This window comes from Armigeres subalbatus, chromosome 3, assembly GCF_024139115.2.
Source record: "Armigeres subalbatus isolate Guangzhou_Male chromosome 3, GZ_Asu_2, whole genome shotgun sequence".
NCBI lineage: Eukaryota > Metazoa > Arthropoda > Insecta > Diptera > Culicidae > Armigeres > Armigeres subalbatus.
The window spans coordinates 94,879,776-94,900,846 of NC_085141.1; the positions used below are offsets into that span (position 1 = coordinate 94,879,776).

The following is a 21,071-nucleotide window of genomic DNA, read 5'->3' on the forward strand; positions in this document are numbered from 1 at the left end:
AATGCATTTCATAAATTCATAAAATTGGAATACACCCAACTTGTTATTAACTTGTTCTTGATAGACCTTTCGTCCATTTCTACATTTTGTCCTTTTCGACCTTTTGTCCCTTTCGACCTTTTGTCCTTTTCGACATTTTGTCCCGTTCGACATTCTGTGCCTTTAGACCTTTTGTCCTTTCGACCTTCTGTCCCTTTCGACGTTTTTTCTTTTCGACCTTTTGTCCTTTCGACCTTTTGTCTTTTCGACGTTTTGTCTTTCGACCTTTTGTCATAGATTCTAGCTACCCTGCACAATGGATGGCGGCTAAACGAATACTTCGACACCTGAGGGGAACGAAGCAAGAAAAGTTTAAATATACACGAGCCGGAGACACGAGCCTCTACGACTACAGCGACGCAGATTGGGGAAACGACCCCGATGCACGATGGTCAGTCAGCTGATACGTTTTTATGTAGAATAACGGAGCTATCGGGGCCCTCTTTAGCCGTGCGGTAATACGCGCGGCTACAAAGCAAGACCATGCTGAGAGTGGCTGGGTTCGATCCCAGGCGCCAGTGTAGGCAATTTTTGGATTCGGATTTGGGCATAGGTAACTTGTCTTAGAAACCTCGCAGTTAATAACTGTAGACGTGCTTAATGCACACTAAGCTGCGGGGCGGCTCTGTCCCAGTGTGGAGATGTAATGCCAATAAGAAGAAGAAGAACGGAGCTATCAGTTGAAACTCGAAGCGGCAATCTACCGTGGCGCTTTCAACAACCGAGGCAGAGTACATGGCTCTGTCAACCGCGAGTCAGGAGGCCATGTGGTGGAGAGGATTTCTACATGAGCTTCACGGGGGACAAACGATGCCCTGATGATCCACTGTGACAACAAAAGCGCTATCAACTTGGCGGAGCGTGAAGTTGGCTACTCGACACGTAGCCAGGGATGCCAGACATACAGACATGTCTGTATTTATACAGACATTTGGTCTTGCATACAGACATCATACAGATTACAGACATTATACAGACTTTTGATTAAAGTTACAGACTTTTACAGACATTATGAGTTTTCTAACAAAATCGTAATGGGATTTCATAACAAATTCTATAAGGTTTCAGAACAGTATTTTGGAATTCCGAGCACAGCCTCTTAGGCTTCTGAACGGGATTCATTTTGAATTCCTAAAATAATCCTTTTGGAATTCCGGAAAGATTTTTTGACTCCTTTTGGAAGCCCAAAAAGATTAAATTTAGAACCCCAAAATAAATCCTTTCTAATGCCCCAAGTTGATTCCGTTCGAAACCACAAAAGAATTCCATTATGATGGTCAAAGGACATCCGTAAGTGAATTTTCAAACGTAATCCTTCTGGGTTTACTAACAGAATCCCTTCAAGCTTCTGAACGAAAATCTGTAGGGCTTTCGAAAGGCATCACTTTGAGCTTCCCAAAGGAATCCTTGTGGACTTCCAAATGGAATTCTCATGGGATTTTGAACAAAATCTTTCTAGAATTCCGAACGTAATTATTTTGACCTTCCGAACGTTTCGTGCTTCCGCCGCGTTCAGGGCTTCTGAACGGAATCTTTTTCTGCTTCTTGACAAGAGATTCCGATTAGAACACTTATGGGATTTCCAACCGAAGCCCTAAAAGGGTTTTATTCGGAAGCACAAAAATAATTGATTCGAAAACTCAGAAGAGTTCCTTCCGAAAGCCAAAAAGAGCCTACGTTCAGACAACCTAAAAATCTCGGTTCGTAAACCCAAAGCAAGTCCTTTGTCTAGGTTTCCGAACGATTTTTTTTTTGGGATTTTGAAAGGAATTCTTTTATATTTCTGAACGAAACTCTTTTAGGCTTCCAAAACAGAATTCTTTGGATTTTCGATTCGACTTCGATTCGATTCGATTTTTGGGCTTCTTAACGAAATTATTTTAGCTTTGTTTTTTCAAACGAAGTTCTTTTATACTTTCGAAAGAAATACTTTTGGAATTCCGAGTAGAGCCATATGAGATTCTGAATGATTTTTTTTCTCCTGTTTCTGTACACACAAAAAACAAAAATGGTTTTATCTAATGTTTTGAACTTTATGTTTAAAAGTCGCTTTGTTTTCTTGAAAATAAAAGGTTTTTTCCCTAATTTAAAAAATATCTGTTTAAATTAAAAGTATTTTTCTGCTGTTTAAACTGTAAATTTAAAAGTATTTTCTTTCAGTGCAAAAAATATAGAACTGTCAAACACCCAACGAAAAAAAGATTTAATTTGAGTTTGTGTATATTGTCGCGCTCTTCTCAAACGCTCAGTTCTTCGCGGTGGTAACGCGCAAGCAAAGATTGCGCAGCAGCGCGCTCATAAGCTTTTCCACAGGGTGCGAGTCTGCGCTATTAGATTTAACAAGCCGCCGAATGGGGTTGCCATACACGCTTAGTTCAGTTCACCCAAATATGGGTGAAGAGTACCCAAAATCACCAAAAAGTGCACATACCTAGATATGGGTGAAACGCCCTTTACCTATTTATGGGTAAGCACAGTTTACCCATATATAGGTACTTGGATAAGAGTGATTTATTAGTAAATTTCACCCATATTTGGGTGATCCAGGAAATGTTTTATTTTTATTTTTAAATGAAATAAATCACTAACTCATAAACTAAGAATCATATATATTTATTGAATACAGTAAATAATCCAGACAATGATAAAATCTTAAGGTGTAATATCTGGTCGACTAATATACGCTTAATCAAGCATCGACCGTTTTTGACGGAGCAGCATTCACAACCGGGAACCGTATCTTCAGCAGCCGCATCCGGATGAGAACAGCTGGTGTGAAGGATTACTGGTCGACATACTTCCCGCTATTTCCGTCTCAGTGGCTTTACCACTTTAAGTGGTGCTTGAAGGAAGAAGCTAGTTCGGTGTTCCACAAAATATCTAACATGAAATAGCCTTTGCATCGCGTCATTTGCCGGTTTTCTGAAAAAGAACAATTTAGATATAGTACTTTTCCTAGTTCTAGAAATAATCCTCCCGGTAATCTTACCGTTATGCCGTTCCTTCTCGGCGTTTTTCCGGCTCTTTCCGAGGGGATCTAGTGGCACCAACCGGTTTTGAATTGCAACTGTTTTAGTATGGCAATTCAACCGCCAACAGTATGCTTGCCGAACTTCTGCCATTGCGGCGTGATCGAGAACGGAACCGTTACCCCCGGAAAATACACATGAAGTGTACGTTTCAAGGTTTTGGCTGCTACTAAAAAAAGTGAAGAAACGTTACTATGAAAGTTAGAGAAGTGAATTATCATGGAAACTTACCATATTGCAATGAATGCTGATTCCGTGAGTATACTGTTGGCTTACACATCGGGTGGATCAATGTCGGCTGGGAAATCGTTCAAAGCCTTGACAATGACACTAACGAATCTCCTCAGGCCAGTGCAGTAGTAACAGTCATCTTCGCTTCTTGCTGCACACTTCCGGCTTCCCTCCGGATTCGTCGGTCGAAGGAATAAGCCCCAGTTTTCAGAACTGATACAATATCAACACTAGTTGCTCGTAAATCGTCAACGATTTTGATGTTTCCTTCTCCGGTATTCACTTTGGTCATCCTTCCAGTGTCCTACTGCCTTCGGCAAAACCTTCACCGGATAACCAAATTCCGCAGGATCTGCTGTTGGATGCACGTCGTAATAACCACCGAAGAACTGCGAAATATTATTTGCGTATCGTTTTATTTTTGAAACTTTATTATGTTTAAAAAGAACGCGGATGCTTGAGAGCTTGAGAAGAAAGGAACCTTCGGTGAAAATTTTACAAACTGTAAACAACAAAGTCAAAAATTTTCACCCAAATATGAGTAAATTAATTCACCCATAAATTGGTAAAGCCACTTTACCAATAATATGGGTGAAATTCACCAATTTTCTCGGTACATTTCACCCATAATATTGGTAAAGAATTCATTACTCAAATATGGGTGAAAGAAGTACTCATAAATAGGTAAATGGATCTAAGCGTGTAGCTGAATAGCCGCCGTGTGTGAAGTAAATGGGCGCGCTCCGTCGCGATGCAACGGAGGCTGATTGAGATGATCACGGTCCGAGTGTTTTTCATGGGATGCATAATAAAATTTTCCAAAACAAAAAAGCAAAACATTTCCTGAGCGAGCTTGAAAACTTCGTAATTTCTATAGTTTTATTCTAGTTCTAGAAGTTTCGTATAATATTTGGGAAAAATCGAGTGCTGGAAAATGCGGTATTGAGCGGAAGGTAAGTTTGAAGGCATGGTTATGAGAATGCTAATCCGTGGATAAACAAATAATGAAGTTTTAAAATATTTTGGTAGAATTTGAAAGTACTGCCATGGAGGCAGACGAGGAGGAGGACGATCTCCGGCAGACCGGGAACAGAATTAGTTTATTGCCCACTGAAATCCACGCAAAGTAACAAACAACAGGGACAAAAATAGGTAAGTTTTCAGTAAAGAGTGTTTATTCGGTAATTTTATTTTCATTTTTGTTACAATTATATAGATTGTTCCAAACATTGTCGGATGCAGCCCATCAGGATTTCCTTCAACCTCCCGTGCGGTTTTTTGCTTTTTGCCTCAGCTTAGGTTCCGCGGTATGGCATTACTGACCATATTCCAATCCTCTTGTTGTCCTCAGCGTTGGATAGTAGTAGAGGTAAGTACATTTTTTTGTCTATTCCCGTCTAATCATGCTACGCTTTGCCTTTTCGTATTTCACCCACCCGACGATAAGTTTTTTATGCACAAACATATTAATTTTTATTCATACGATTTGTTCCAGCGGAATTGTTATGTGTGTTCCTGGCCATCAGTAAATATGGCACGGTTCAAAACCTATCATCGTCGTATCGAGAGATCTACCAGAACAGTCAGAAGAAACAGCTCCCAAAAAAACATAATCGCAACCAAGATCGCAACCCGCTATGCATGTGAAAGAATATTTAATTAATCAAATTTGTTTAATAAAATGTGTCTCGGTTTACAATGCTCTCTTTTTTTAATAGTTTTAAAAAGAAATGCTACCAATATATACCGTAATATGAAACAAAAATAACACTAACTTTAACAGTGTAACTTTTTTATTTGACAGTCTTACAATTTGTTTTTAAAAGTTCAAACTTTTAATTCTAGAGCAGCGAGTAACTAATAAACTCTTGATTGAACCAAAAGTAGACGAACTTTTATTCCGAAATTACGCAACTCTCTACGAAAAAGAACCAATGCAACTTTTTATTTTAACCAACGGTTTTTTTATTATTACTAATGATTTTTCTTTCTGTGTATAAGGGATTGCAAATCTTTTTTGTTTTGGCATTCCAAACCTAAAAAGATTACATTCGGAAGCCAAAAGGGTTTGTTCAAAAGCGCAAAAGGTATTGGTTCAAAAAGAGTTCCGTTCCAAAGCCCAAAAAAAGGCGAAACCCAAGTAACCACCAAGCATTAATTAAAGCATCTTATCAATCAAAAATCAGCATATTAAATGCTAATGGCATTAGATCAGTTTTACCGATGTAAAGATGCATTTATTCATCAACTGTCAGGCTACGATACACTACTTCAGCATTACGAATGCAGCGATACATTACCTATGCTTTATTTCAACATGTCGAAGTAATTAGGCATTATTTCGGTCGTAAAAGGGCCTTTTACACTTTAAGTCAACTTTAATTGCTGTATTATTTGCAAACATATATAGCTTCATGGTTTCTTGGGAAGACCATAAGTTCTTCGTATTACAGCAGAAAAGACGTCCGTTCCGCTCTTTGGGTTTCCAAACGGAGTTATTCCTTATGTGCCTCTTCTTCGAACCGCATTCTTTTGGATTTCCCAACGGATTTTCAGTAAGAGAAAAACGTAAATATTATCAATTTATGTTAATGTAACAACATATAACAAAAACAAACATAAGAATATTTGTTTGAACCGGCCTACACACTTAGAATAAATTACCGACTTCGGTAATTCGTTTACCGAATTCTCAACAGCTGAACATTCGGTAAACTGTTCGGTAAATAACAAAACAACCGAACGATCGGTAAACTGGTCCATCCCATGAAATGTCAAAATTACCGAGCACTTCGGTAATTTTTCAATCATTACCGAAATGGTCAGTAATGATGAATATTTTGTTCATTTCTGTTTTGGTTTGATATTTTGTTGGAGATGAAAACAAAAAATGAGAGTTGAAGACAAATACATTTATTTCCACAAAACAGATTCAAATACATAAATCACATAAAATCGGAGAGCATATCATTACAGAAGATCGTGTAGTTGCAAGTTTTGGTTGATATACTCCGAGGCTGGGTACATATAGAAATCGCAGGAAAACATCCGAACCATCTCGTGAACCATTAGGCAGACATTTTTCAACAATGTTCGATTGCATGTAGGAACTCGAATGTCGTGATACTGATTGCAAGTCTGCAAAAACAGAAACAAATTATGCTTGAATCAAACACGAAAGATCTTTAATTACCTGGATTGACAAAGCGTACATTGCAGAACCGTTTCCGCACAATAGAATTTTTTCTTCTTGCAGCTCAAAAGCTTCTGGCGTGGATGGCGTGGTAGTGTCACGACGGCTACCGAATTCTCGGCTTTCTTTACTGTTCGTCCGGTACCTGTTGTTACAGATTTCGGTAGATTTGCTCATTTGCTGATCTTTCGGTGATTTTCTGACAGCTATTTTGCTATTGACACTCTCGGAACCGAAACTTCGGTTAGGTTTTACAGTTATTCAGTAAAATATTGCTTGATTACCGAAAAATCTGTAAAAACAAAATTTACAGGATTTTTTCGGTAATATATCTTACCGAACTCCGAAAATGAATCTAAGTGTGTAGGGCCGAAAATCTCGTAAATAAAGATAATTCAATTCAACTCAATTCAGAATAGTATTTAGAGCTTTTAGTGGAATATCTTCACTTGTAATACGACGAGAGTATTATTCCATTTGATTCCACCACTTGATTGTAACTTTACAGTAACTCAAGAATACGAATTATGACCTCAAAAGTGGCCTTACTTGCTTCAGTATCTCGTACTTGACTGGACTAAGTATTACACCGACTTATTGATTATGGAAACCTCGATATTCTACGTTGTCAAAAGAGCGTGGTTTTTGAATAATTTTCCAATTCATGTAGCTTCTAAACTCCATACAGACGATACAGACAAATACAGACTTTTTGCTGGGATTGATTCGCGAATACGAAAGTAATGCCTCTACTCACTCTTATGGGAAAATCTCATTGCTATCTGTCAGACTGTGCGTGAAACATGGCCGCCAATCACCCATTCTTGTTCCTCCACAGTAAAATCCCATAAGGAACTGTCAGACTGTGCGTGAAGCATTTACCTTCGTAGTCGCGAATACAGACTTATAAAAATTGTATCTGGCATCCCTGCACGTAGCAAACATATTGACATCAGGCACCACTATGTCCGTGAACAAGTTGAAGCTAAAACCATCAAGTTGAAATAAGTACGTAGCATCCAATCTTCAAGCGGCGGACATCTTGACGAAATCTTTACCTGGTCCGAAGTATAATGAAGATAGGAACAGAGTTTTCATTTGCTCTGCTTATCAATTCTGCGACTTCCGAGGCGACTTAAATATGCAGATTATATAAATATTACAAAAGTTAGATAAGTTTTTTTTTCGGGCAAAAAGTAAAAATGTATTTACACTGGCCGGTTGATCTGCAACGTATTTTAGACGTCATACGTACTTTATTTAGAGTTATGCGCTGGTAAAAAAAATTCGATGGCATCATTTGTTTAAATTTTTCTGCAGGCGCACAGTAGGACCAATCTTCTAAAAGACGGTCAAAAGCCACTTAGAAGATCCAAATTATAAACTAGATTCCCGGATTATTAGTAGAATACTTGACGATGATGAAAACACAGATTTGAGTAGGATGGATCTCACGTTTACAGTCAATACAAGTTGAGCATGTTGTTGATTTTCAATTCTGTTGAATCTTGTATAAAACATTAAAACATGAAACACTTTGAACACATGACCATATGATCTGTCTTCTCTCTCGTTTTTGTTAATAATTTGATTTTATTTTATTTATTATCAAACTAAGGCCAGAGTGGCCTGTGCTGCACATAAAAGTCTTCTCCATTCAGCTCGGTCCATGGCTGCACTTCGCCAACAACGCAGTCTGCGGAGGGTCCGCAAATCGTCCTCCACCAGATCGACCCACCTTGCCCGCTGTGCACCTCGCCTTCTTGTTCCCGTCGGATCGTTGTCGAGAACTATTTTCACCGGATTACTGTCTGACATTCTGGCTGCGTGCCCGGCCCACCGCAGTCTTCCGATTTTCGCGGTGTGAACGATGAATGGTTCTCCCAACCTCGCTCCCAACAGCTGATGCAACTCGTGGTTCATTCGCCTCCTCCACGTACCGTCCGCCATCTGCACCCTACCATTGATGGTACGCAACACCTTCCTTTCGAAAACTCCTAGTGCTCGTTAGTGCTCCACGAGCATCGTCCAGGTCTCGTGTCCGTAGAGAACTACCGGTCTAATAAGCGTTTTGTAGATAGTCAGTTTGGTACGGCGGCGAACTCTATTCGATCGGAGCGTCTTGCGGAGTCCAAAGTACGTACGATTTCCAGCCACTATGCGTCTTCGAATTTCTCTGCTGGTATCGTTATCGGCGGTCACCAGTGAGCCCAAGTATACGAATTCTTCAACCACCTCGATTTCGTCACCACAAATGGAAACTCGTGGTGGGTGGCTTACATTAACCTCTCTTGAGCCTCTTCTTATCATGTACTTCGTCTTCGACGTGTTGATGACTAGTCCAATCCGTTTAGCTTCGCTTTTCAGTCTGATGTAGGCTTCCTCCGTCCTCTCAAAGTTACGTGCCATGATATCAATGTCGTCGGCGAAACCAAATAACTGGACGGACTTCGTGAAAATCGTACCACTCGTGTCAATCCCTGCCCTTCGTATTACTCCCTCCAAAGCGATGTTGAATAGCAGACACGGAAGACCATCACCTAGCCGTAGCCCTCTGCGCGTTTCGAAGGGACTCGAGAATGTCCCCAAAACTCGAACTACGCACATCATCCGATCCATCGTCGCCTTTATCAACCGTTTTCGTGCATTAGCTGCTATAGCTGGTTCCGATCGATTGTATCATATGCGGCTTTGAAGTCGATAAATAGATGATGTGTGGGCACGTTGTATTCGTGGCATTTCTGCAATACCTGACGTACGGCGAACACCTGGTCTGTGGTAGAGCGTTCACCCATAAATCCCGCCTGGTACTGTCCCACGAACTCTCTTGCAATTGGTGTTGGTCGGCGGCATAAAATTTGGAAGAGTACCTTGTAGGCGGCGTCCAGCAATGTGATTGCGCGGTAGTTGCTACAATCCAGCTAATCGCCCTTTTTGTAGATGGGACACACGACACCTTCCATCCACTCCTGCGGCAGAACCTCATCCTCCCAAACCTGGGTAATCATCCAGTGCAGCGCTCTAGCCAGTGCCTCACCACCGTGTTTAAACAGCTCTCCTGGTAGTTGGTCAACTCCAGCGGCTTTGTTGTATTTCAGCCAGCCGATTTCCTCCTAGATTTCCTGGAGATTCGGAGCCGGAAGTCGCATGTCCTGCGCGCGTGCTCCTAGGTTCATTACCATACCGCCACCGTTGTCTGCCATATCGCCATTCAGGTGCTCTTCGTAGTGCTGCCGCCACCGTTGGATCACCTCACGCTCTTTTGTAAGAAGGTTCCCGTTTATGTCCTTACACATATCGGGCTGTGGCACGTGGCCCTTACGTGAACGGTTCAACTTCTCATAGAACTTTCGTGCGTTATTAGCGCGGTACAGTTCCTCCGTCTCTTCACGGTCTCGATCTTCCTGCTGGCGCTTTTTCCTCCGGAAAATCGAGTTTTGTCTGTTCCGCGCCCGTTTGTATCGTGCCTCGTTGGCCCTCGTGCGGTGGTGCAGCAATCTCGCCCATGCTGCATTCTTCTCCTCAACTAACTGCTCACATTCGCCGTCATACCAGTCGTTTCTCTGATCCGGAGCCACCGTGCCTAGTGCAGCGGTTGCGGTGCTTCCAATGGCGGATCGAATATCTCTCCAGTCATATTCAAGAGATGCTGCGCCAAGCTGCTCTTCCGTTGGGAGTGCCGCTTCCAGCTGCTGCGCGTAATCTTGGGCTAGTCTACCGTCTTGTAGCCGCCCAAAGTTGAGCCGCTGCGGATGACTCTGATGCGTGTTGTACACCGTCGAGAGTTTTGAGTGCAGACATACTGCAATGAGGTAGTGGTCGGATTCAATATTCGCACTGCGGTAAGTGCGGACGTTCGTGATGTCGGAGAAGAATTTGCCGTCGATTAGAACGTGGTCGATTTGGTTTTCCGTTACTTGATTAGGTGATTTCCATGTGGCCTTGTGGATATTCTTGCGGGGAAGAAAGTGCTTCGAACTACCATTCGGCGGGAGGCTGCCAAGTTTATCCATCGTTGGCCGTTGTCGTTCGATACGGTATGCAGACTATCCGGTCCGATGACCGGTCTATACATTTCCTCCCTTCCTACCTGAGCGTTCATGTCACCGCAGTGGGCATCTATCGTATGTCTGCTTCAGCTGCGCATAGAACGCTTCTTTCTCGTCGTCGGATCTCCCTTCGTGTGGGCAGTGCACGTTGATGATGGTATAGTTGAAGAAACGGCCTTTTATCCTCAGCTTGCACATCCTTGCGTTGATTGGCTGCCGCCCAATCACGCGTTGGCGTATCTTTCCCAGCACTATGAAGCCGGCTCCCAGCTCGTTGGTGGTTCCACAGCTTTGGTAGAAGGTAGTCGCTCGATGCCCGCTTTTCCACACTTTCTGTCCTGTCGAGCAGATTTCCTGCAGCGCTACGACGTCGAAGTTGCGGGGATGTAATTCATCGTAGATTATCCTGTCGCAACTTGCAAAGCCTAGCGACTTGCAGTTCCATGTTCTAAGCTTCCAATCGTGATCCTTTATTCGTCGCCTAGGTCGTTGCCGATTGTATCGTGTCGTATTATCTTCTATGTCGTTCGTAATTGTTTATTTTTAAAGGCGGCTTATTGGGCCTGCGCAAACCTCCTGTCTCGTCGGAGGGCCGTCGTGTCAGGGCTGTTTAGCGTCCCACCTGACACCAGGACTTGGGCTTGTGGTTGAGCGGCACACGGTCGCTTTGGCGGAGTCTACTTGCGGATACATGCAGCTTTTTATAGAGGTTTAACAGCTTCCACTGTTAAACCCCACCACATCCTAGACAGGCGCCACAACTCACAGATGGCCTGTTAATAATTTGATGGTGGATGGTTTAACCATGTTTTGCAGGAAACCACCGCTAGGTTTATTGATTTGGGTTTTATGGATTTTCGGAACGTTGAAGCGGAAAAATTTAATGAACATTATTTTACTTGATATTTATTCCATCTGTCTTTAGTATTTTTCTGCTTTCACAAGCTCAGAACAAGCCTTGCTCTGGTTTCCTGTATACTATGGTGACTGCATATGCAATGATCCCAACATTAGTCCCTTCAAAGCTTTTTTAAAACTTCTATGTCAAACATCCCATGTTCCTATTGCCAGCAAATTAAAACCACTCAAAACCTGCTTCTCTTTAATAGTTTCTGATTAGTTTTATTTCTCCAATTAGTATTTTCGCTTAACTCTCATCATTTTTAATGATATCTGCTTTTAACCTAAACTAGATTGCGCGCTTATTTATCTAAAGGTAGGTATATCACCCTTCGCAATGAACTAATATGATTGAAACGGGAGAATAAGTTACTTAATTTTATTTCCCGCATTATTTATATGCAATTTTTGCCAATTCTACTACACGAACAATGTAAATATCTCACTAGTGAAAGTATCGCTAGAATTTTGCCGAGTTTTGGACTAAGGATTTGTACAATGCGATGAAGTGCGCCATAGCTTACCTCATGAAATAAAACTGTGATTTTCATCAGCATCGCACATTGTTCTACCACCGAAGAAAAGAAAAACACCACATGTGAGCATTCACGGCTAATCAAAACTTTCGAGAATTATAATTAAGAGTTTTGAAACGTGTCTTCGAATGATTTTGATCTACACTGCGCTATAGTCGTTTACTATTTATGTTTTAATATATTCGAATTCGATATAACACCAACCCAAGCCGAGTCACACATTTTCAAAATTCTGCATGGGATTTAAATAATACGACGTTTATACTACGGATTGAATAACATAAGATAACTACTAAGTTAGCCAAATGTTAATAATAAGAGACAGAACATTTGTTTTGACGATGAATGTAGCTCACAACGTTTGCGTGGAGCAAGCATGAGTCCAGAGATGCCAGTGAAAGATGCGACTAATTAGTTAATCACCGAGCCAACTGATTAGCTGAAACGATGGTTCGAGCACTTCGAGCAACTTTTCAAGTTTCGATTCCCGACTAAACACCAACATCTCGGCGAGAGCCGCCAATGATGCGACGTAGTTCCGAAACCCCATAACCAGGGTTCTTATATCAGGTTCACTCACTTCGACAGTAGATGGGAGAGACTAGCGCGGGGTGAAAAATTCATTTTCGGTGCAAAACATAAATAAACTCGGTGGCTGCCCCATATATAAATCCAAGATGGCTGAATCATGAAATTGGCATACTGCTACACCTGTTTGTATTCACCTTGCCCATAACTGGAGGAGATTGAAGCAGCCATTCGAAGCATGGAATCCAAAAAGGTCTTTGCAGGGTTGCCGTCCGGAATTCTTGCAACATGCCCGGCCCATTGTACCCTACCGGCTACCTTTTGGATGCTGGGTTCGCCATTGAGCTGGGCGAGTTAGTGATTCATCCTTGGCCGCCACACACCGCCAAATATGGTCATAAGCACCCGTCTCTCGAATACTCCGAGAGATTGCAAGTCCTCCTCGAGTATGTCCATAGAGGACTACCGGTCGTATGTGCGTCACATTTGGTGCGAGTGTGAATATTTTTCGACCGCAGTATCTTCTGGAGCCCGTAGTACCACCTCGAAGGTCGATTCCATCTACAAGCATGTATCGATGCCTACACGTTTTATAATTCGAGCCTGATGGCTTCACTACTGGATTTCACATGCGATGTCAAAAAAACCGATATCAATAAAAATTCGGAAGCATAAATGGAGGTGAATCGGCCACACATTACGAAAGACAGAAGGCTAAATCTGCAAGCATGTGTTGGACTGGAATCCGGCGGAACATGACACCGACCTGACCTCTGCTGCCGAAGCTACGAAGTCTCTACAAATGAATAAAGGAAGTCGGTAGGAACCTGACCTGGGCCCAGATGAAGGCTAAAGCAGCCCAGAAATCATGTGCTCGGGGTACATGAGTGAGTGTCGCCGCACTCTAGGACGAACCCGGTATTAGCACGCCGAATATCGAGTTCGGTCAGATTTCGAAGAAATTTAAAATTTAAATAGCTATTTATGTCTCAGCAGCCCGATTGACCGATTTTCAAAATTCTTGCATGTAGTTTCATAGTACTGACGTTTTGTGTTTCTAGGTTTGCTCAATCCCTACATGCCTTTGGAAGGGTTTACTACAGTCGCCTCTCCACATCTTGATATTGAAGGGACCATCGAGATAGGGAGAGATCGAGGCATGGAAGGAAAATTTAAATGGGTACTAGATCCAAAAAAGCTAGTTGCTATGAAAAACGACAACAAAACAAATGTCGTTTCCTGTTGTTGATGTGTTTGTTATTGTTCAAAGATGGTCTAGTAGCCTGAAAATCTGACTATATTCGACATAAGGAGAGTATATCCTGAACAAAATATGATCAGAACACATCGAGATAGAGGGATATCGAGATAGGGAGGTTATCGAGATGTAGAAAGCCAAATGTATGTAAATTGAAGGACAGTGAAAACCATCGACATATGGAGAGATATCGAGATATAGAACATCGAGATGTAGAGAGTCGACTGTATGTTGGAAAACAATCTTGAATCGAATTTTTTTACTTAAAGGTGTCCAAAAAATAATCCAGAGGACATAGATAACGTAATATGAACAATATTCCTAAAGAAATTCCAGGTTCTGCAAATCGTTCTGGAGCTCAGATCAGTTGACCTACCAGGTCAACTACGTTCTGTATCACAACGACGTTAATCCGTCAAGCCCACACATGTCCATAGAGCCTTTGTGTACCAGGTGTTCCAAGTTCTCCAAACTCTTCCGGAGTTCAGATCAATTGGTCACCAGGTCAACTACGTTCTGTATCACAACGACGTCAACCCATCAAGACCACACATGTCCATAGTGCCTTTGTATATAACTTGCAATTCAATCATGCCTCTACCAGGTGTTCTAAGTCCTTCAAAATGTTTCGGAGCTCAGATCAATTAGTCTACCAGGTCAACTAAGTTCTGTAACACACCGACGTTCGTTTCGGAGTTGAGATCAATTGGTCTACCAGATCAACTACGATCTGTACAAAAACGACGGCGATGTATCAAGTCCACACATGTCCATAGAGCTTTTGGGTATAGCTCACAATTCAATCAAGCCTGTACCAGGTTTTTAAGTTCTCCAAACTCTTCCGGAGTTCAGATAATTGGTCTACCAGGTCAACTACGTTCTGTATCACCACGACGTAAACCCATCGAGTCCACAAATGTTTATAGAGCCTATGACTGTACCAGGTGTTCTAAGTCTTTCAAACTGTTCCGCAGTTCAGATCAATTGGTCTACCGGGTCAACTACGTTCTGTATCACACCGACGTCAACCCATCAAGCCCAGACATGTCCATAGAGCCTATGGGTATAACTTGCAATTCAGTCATGCCTAAACCAGGTGTTCTAAGTTCTTCAAACTGTTTCGGAGTTCATATCCATTAGTCTACCAGGTCAACTACGTTCTGTATCATACCGATGTCCGTTTCGGAGTTCAGATCAATTGGTCTACCAGATCAACTGCGCTCTGTACAAAATGACGTCAACCTATCAAGTCCACACATGTCCAAATAACCTATAGGTATAACTTGCAATTCAATCATGCTTGTAGCAAGTATTTCAAGTTCTCCCAAGTCTTCCGGAGTTCAGATCAATTGGTCTATCATGTCAACTACCTTCCGATATAGCGATTTAAATTTTAAGTTTCCTCCAATCTGAGTGAGCAGCTGCATCAATCAATCCACCACATTATCCAGAAAATATGGGAGGATGAAGAACTGCCTGCCGTCTGGTTGGATGGCCTCATATGCCCAATCTATAAGAAAGGGTCCAGACTAGAGTGTGCCAATTACAGAGGATCACCCTTCTGAACTCAGAGTACAAAATCCTGTTTAACATACTGAGATCGCTTGAGGAGTCCTTCGTCGGCGAATACCAGGCAGGTTTTCGTGAGGGCCAATCAACAATGGATCAGATGTTTAGCCAACCGATGATCCCTAATAAATTCCGGGAGTACAACTTGCAGACTCACCATCTGTTAACTGATATCAAAGCAGCGTACGATTCGGTGAAAAGAAATGAGCTGTGGCATATACTGTCCGAACATGGTTTTCCGGCAAAACTGATAAGACTGATACGTGCAACGCTGGAATGCTCGAAATTAAGTATCCGGATTGCAGACGAAGTGTCAACCTCGTTTGCGACTTTAGACTAGTTGAAGCAGGTTGATGCACTTTCGAATTTATTGTTCAACATTGAACTCGAGAACGCTATTAGAATATCTGGCGTGCAGAGGAACGTCACTATCATCACACGGTCGCATATGCTCCCGGGCTTTGCGGACGACATCGACCTTATTGGAAACGATCGCAGAGCAGTAGTGGAGGCTTCTGTCCCACTGAAGAGGGAGACGGCGATGATAGGCTTAACCATTAACTCTGCCATGTCACGCTTGTGACATGTGACAATGACGTTTCCCGTGAAGTGAAAAATTGCTGCTGCAAATAGGGCCTTTTACGTATTACGTAACCAGATTAGGTCCCGCAACATGCAGACGGAATCGAAATTTGCTCTATACAAAACTCTAATTATACCAGTGGCCCTTTATCGAATAGCGGAAACAATATTCAACAGATAATCAGATAGGGGCCGGCGACTTCGTGGAACTGCACGCTGGCTGTACGCGGAGGAATCGGACCTGAGCGTTCGGAGAAACTGGAGGAACATCGCTCAAGACCTACGATTATGGAGCTCTACAATACGCCAGGCATAGGTGTATCGACGCTGTAGCTAACCAGGTATCCAGGTATCCAAATATTATCTCGGTATTTGTAGTGTTAAGAAAGTGGAAAAAGCTAGAAGTGTTCGATATAGCTCCGGATGATACAAAAAGGCATGTAGCGCAGCGAGCTAAACATAAAACCGTTTTTCAATAAAAATAAAGGTTAGAAATATCATTGCAGTTGTCATGACTTCAACCACAATTAATTCACATGCAGAATTTAAAGAATATCTGGCACTAACTTGATGAATGTAGTTAGTAATATTTTACAAAAATCTTTTTTTTTTCTCAATGGGAATTCTATCAGTCTTTGTAAACGTTATTAGGTTCAATAGTCGAAATATGACAATTTCTTGTATAAATAACAACATTTACACTCTCTCTGTTTTCTGTTTTATATGATATCGTTTAGGTATTCTTACGAAAAGGTTATTTCTTTGGTTACAAATATAGGAAGTTTCTGTTTAAAAGTTCAATATCTTGAATTCAATGAGAAGAGCTCGAATTCTGTCTCGGGGAACAAACGCCAACAATGATTAATTTTCCTAAATGATTTACATATTTTTTGACAATTTGTCTGATGATAAATATGTCCACTTAACGCTTACCCTTATTTATTATATCGATAGCAACACAAACTATCAAAATGTGCCTTCATGATTAGTCGTGGCTACAGATAGTGGAAAAAAGAGTGGACTAAAAATGACGGTTTCAGCAGGTTTTGTTCTAGTCTACCAATGTTAGGTGGATATAAAACTTAAATATGTATTCTGCAGCATTCTTTGATATACAGAGAATCTCCTGACAAAATTTGAAAACAGTAAGTTTTAGAAACCGCTGCTAACAATATGTAATAGAATAAGACCTGAAAAGCCCTCATTATTCTGAATAAGAGTGAAATGTGTGGTTGATTGGTGATGAGTTTCATAAAAAGCAGTTGTCTTCGGTAATCTATGAATTCCACCCTCTATAGCCGTATCCACTTATTTTTTATACGTATAAAAAGGAACACAAACTGTTGCGATGAATATTCACGTTAACGCTAAAGGGTTTAACAGTTCCTTAATTTTGTTAATCGATTAACCGTTTCTTCTCTTGCTAAAAAGCTGTAGATGATGCATATTCATAAGAAAGGAAAAATCTTCTCGCATATTCAAAATGTGAATCTCATATTCCGTCAGTTAAGTTTTTTTTTCAAAAGCCATTTGACTAGAATCGATTGATTACCTAGAAATCGTATTTGTTTATTTAATCACGTTTGGAGTCCTAACGGGACCCCTGCTTGATTGGAACGCGATTCTTCATGAAACAGACAGATGATTTTTAAGATTCGTCGTCACTGTCCTTCCGGGCATTGTAATCACGTTTATAGAGCCGTCCGTTCATCGTAGACTACGACCGCATCCTGATCGGACAGAGGAAGTGCCGAAAGGTTTTGCGATCGCGATCGGCACAAGGCAATGATAGCCGCTTCATCGTTGCGCATTCGATTGCGGCGCTTTTTGCTGAAATTCACCTGCAAAAAAGACAATGTGAAATAGAAATTCTATAATAAAAAAAAACCTCCAGGTTTAAAAATGACTTCTAACAATCTCTCTTTTAAACGCTTTTCCGTTTATTGGGTACAAATGAAATTGTTGCGAATATGTAGGTAGCTGCATTTTAATCTGCAATATCCTTTTATACTTTTTAAAAATATTGGGCTTTTTATACGAGTAGAGTAACGTTCGGTCAGTTGATTTCGGTTATTATCAGATGCATTAACCATGTCACTACTCGTAGAATATGCCAATTTGTATCAAAATCATAAGTTTATACAAAAAAGTTACGGAAAAGGTTTTTTTAAATTGCTTGTCTATCCTTCGACAAAGGAGGTCCCCTTACCTTAGCATACAGTTCGTCCAGGTCATCCGCGTTGGATAACGGCCTCTGCTTGTTTTTGCCCCACGACGGTAGGGATCGTGTTCTGTAGGATGTGCTGCCACAGTCCTCGTCGGTTCCATCACCGCTAGCATCATTTATTCCTACATCAAAAGTGGCGTGCGAAAAAAAGAAGCAGACAGAATTAGGTACAAACTCGAAAAATTAACTTGCTTTCAATTAAATATTAGTTTTCAAACATTAATAAACCTGGTGCAGCCGTAGATTGATGAGCACCGTGTTTGAAATTCTGATGAAATAACAGGACGAGTCAGTAAATAGTTTATCATTACTTACCCCCACTGGAGGCATACAGTGGATTAATGGCCCACATGGATTTGTGATGCACCAATTGTCCCTGCTGGTGTTGTTGTTGCTGTTGGTGATGGTGCGGCTGATGATGATAGTGGTGTTGTTGGATTTGATGCTCTCTGCAAAAATAACGAACGAACAATGCACTTCATTAAAATGCGGATGGACAATTAATATTTAATGGGAACACATATGACACAATGTAAAATAAATCTTGCATGGATCTCTCTTTACTAGCCACGCAAAAATGCTGCTTAAATTGCCTATGCAACCATTATTTAATATACCACAGGAACAGACCGTGAGATGAGGAGGAAAACCATCGACGAAAAATCTCTGACACCATGCTGTCGTTGTATAAAACTTGAATGAATCATCTATGAATTGACATGTGACGCATTGAAAAAAATTTGTTCGCCTAAAAGACAAATTTAAAAACGGTATTTGTACTCAGCCATATTGTAATTCGATCGTTTCCAAAAGCTGAACGACTCCTCCCCTGGCCATGGCAAGTTTTGGGGCTCGCCTAGGATAAACTTTTTTAAAAAGCTGCATGTTTCTGCAAACAGGCCCCACTAAAGCGATCGTGTGCCGCTCCTAGCGCACTAGCCCAAGTCCTATGGTGTTGGGTGAGACTCTAAACAGACCTGACACGACTTGAAATTCAGGAGAAGATTGGCTGACTAAAGAACAACAACAGTGCTCATGGGGTTCATAAACGATCAGAAGAGTTACTCAAACTCGGTGGTGAGGCAGTGGTTAGAGCGCTGCACTGGGTTATTACCAAGATGCAGGAAAAACCCAACTTAATTCAACGAGTAGTGATATTGCCTTTCTCGCATTTAGCCAAGACACCAACCTTATATAGTGCTAATATGGTAAAATGAACCATTTTCCTCATAACTTTTAAACGCAATGATCGATCGTTATAAAATTAAATAGTGATCTACTATGCTTTATCCCCTGTCGAATGCAACTTGTTGCGAGAAAATCGGTTAAAAATTACTACATGAAAAGTTGTCTAATGTTTTTCGTAGCTTTTGTGCACACACATACACACATACATACACACGGACAGACAGACATTTTCTCAGCGCGGTAAGCTGATTCGATTGGTATATAACACTTAGGGTCGCCACTGCATACGCGCAGCATCTCGAGGCAGCGTTGCCGGAAGAGGGTGAGCTCGATGGGGCCCCTCTTGAGGACTGCTGGAATACAGTCAAAGCAGCCATTAACGACGCAGCGGAGAACAACGTCGGGTATATGGGTCGAAGTCGACGGAACGATTGGTTCGACGAAGAGTGCAGACAGATTCTGGAGGAGAAGGACGCAGCGCGGGCGGTCGCGCTGCAGCAAGGTACCCGGCAGAACGTGGAACGTTATAGACGGAAGCGGAGACAGCAGACCCGCCTTTTTCAGGAGAAGAAACGCCGCCTGGAAGAAGCGGAGTGCGAGGAGATGGAACAGCTGTGCTGTTCTCAAGATACACGCAAGTTCTATCAGAAGCTCAACGCATCCCGCAAAGGCTTCGTGCCGCGAGCCGAAATGTGCCGGGATAAGGATGGGAGCATCTTGACGGACGAACGTGTGGTGATCGAAAGGTGGAAGCAGCACTACGAGGAACATCTGAATGGCGCTGAGAGTACAGGCAATGAAAGTCAAGGCAGCGGAGGAGATGACTACGTCAGTTCAGCGGACGATGGAAGCCAACCAGCCCCCACCTTGAGGGAAGTTAAGGATGCCATTCAACAGCTAAAGACCAATAAAGCAGCTGGTAAGGATGGTATCGGAGCTGAGCTCATCAAGATGGGCCCGGAAAAGCTGGCCACTTGCCTGCACAAACTGATAGTCAGAATCTGGGAAAACGAACAGCTACCGGAGGAGTGGAAGGAAGGGTTATATGCCCCATCTACAAGAAAGGCGACAAACTGGAGTGTGAGAACTTTCGAGCGATCACCATCCTTAATGCCGCCTACAAAGTGATATCCCAGATCATCTTCCGTCGTCTGTCACCATTAGTGAACGAGTTCGTGGGAAGTTATCAAGCCGGCTTCGTTGACGGCCGCTCGACAACGGACCAGATCTTTACTGTACGGCAAATCCTTCAAAAATGCCGTGAATACCAGGTCCCAACGCACCATCTGTTCGTTGATTTCAAGGCGGCATACGACAGTATAGACCGCGTAGAGCTATGGAAAATTATGGACGAGAACAGCTTCCCTGGGAAGCTTACCAGACTGATCAAAGCAACGGTGGATGGTGTGCAAAACTGTGTGAAGATCTCGGGCGAACACTCCAGTTCGTTCGAATCGCGCCGGGGACTATTTAAGACAAGGTGATGGACTTTCGTGCCTGTTGTTCAACATTGCGCTAGAAGATGGCATGCGGAGAGCCGGGTGTAACAGCCGGGGTACGATTTTCAACAGATCCAGTCAATTTATTTGTTTCGCGGATGACATGGACATTGTCGGCCGAACATTTGCAAAGGTGGCAGAACTGTACACCCGCCTGAAACGTGAAGCAACAAAAGTTGGACTGGTGGTGAATGCATCAAAGACAAAGTACATGCTTGTGGGTGGAACCGAGCGCGATAGGGT

General features: G+C 42.1%; 1 protein-coding gene and 2 long non-coding RNA genes across 6 annotated transcripts in view; 1 reads left to right on the plus strand and 2 right to left on the minus strand.

The window, feature by feature from the left end:
• Window positions 1–2,716: 2,716 nt before the first annotated feature.
• On the minus strand, window positions 2,717–3,753 carry LOC134224811 (uncharacterized). Its single transcript, XR_009983071.1, has 3 exons — window positions 3,300–3,753; window positions 3,029–3,237; window positions 2,717–2,961 (listed from the first exon to the last, which is right to left on the minus strand). It is a non-coding gene; the product is annotated as an uncharacterized LOC134224811 (long non-coding RNA).
• Window positions 3,754–4,041: 288 nt separating this feature from the next.
• LOC134220817 (uncharacterized) lies at window positions 4,042–4,999 on the plus strand. Its single transcript, XR_009982068.1, has 4 exons — window positions 4,042–4,252; window positions 4,329–4,451; window positions 4,516–4,668; window positions 4,795–4,999. It is a non-coding gene; the product is annotated as an uncharacterized LOC134220817 (long non-coding RNA).
• Window positions 5,000–16,151: 11,152 nt separating this feature from the next.
• LOC134221109 (transcription factor HNF-4 homolog) overlaps window positions 16,152–21,071 on the minus strand; it is a 371,046-nt gene continuing 366,126 nt past the window's right edge. For 2 of the 4 annotated variants that reach the window (XM_062700299.1, XM_062700298.1), the window contains 3 exons: window positions 18,457–18,590; window positions 18,124–18,263; window positions 16,152–17,755 (listed from right to left, as the gene is read on the minus strand). In XM_062700299.1, the coding sequence (XP_062556283.1) occupies window positions 17,606–17,755; window positions 18,124–18,263; window positions 18,457–18,590 (424 nt within the window). In that variant the 3' untranslated portion in view covers window positions 16,152–17,605. The remainder of the gene's footprint in view (window positions 17,756–18,123; window positions 18,264–18,456; window positions 18,591–21,071) is intronic. The other 2 variants (XM_062700302.1, XM_062700301.1) reach the window with 1 other exon arrangement.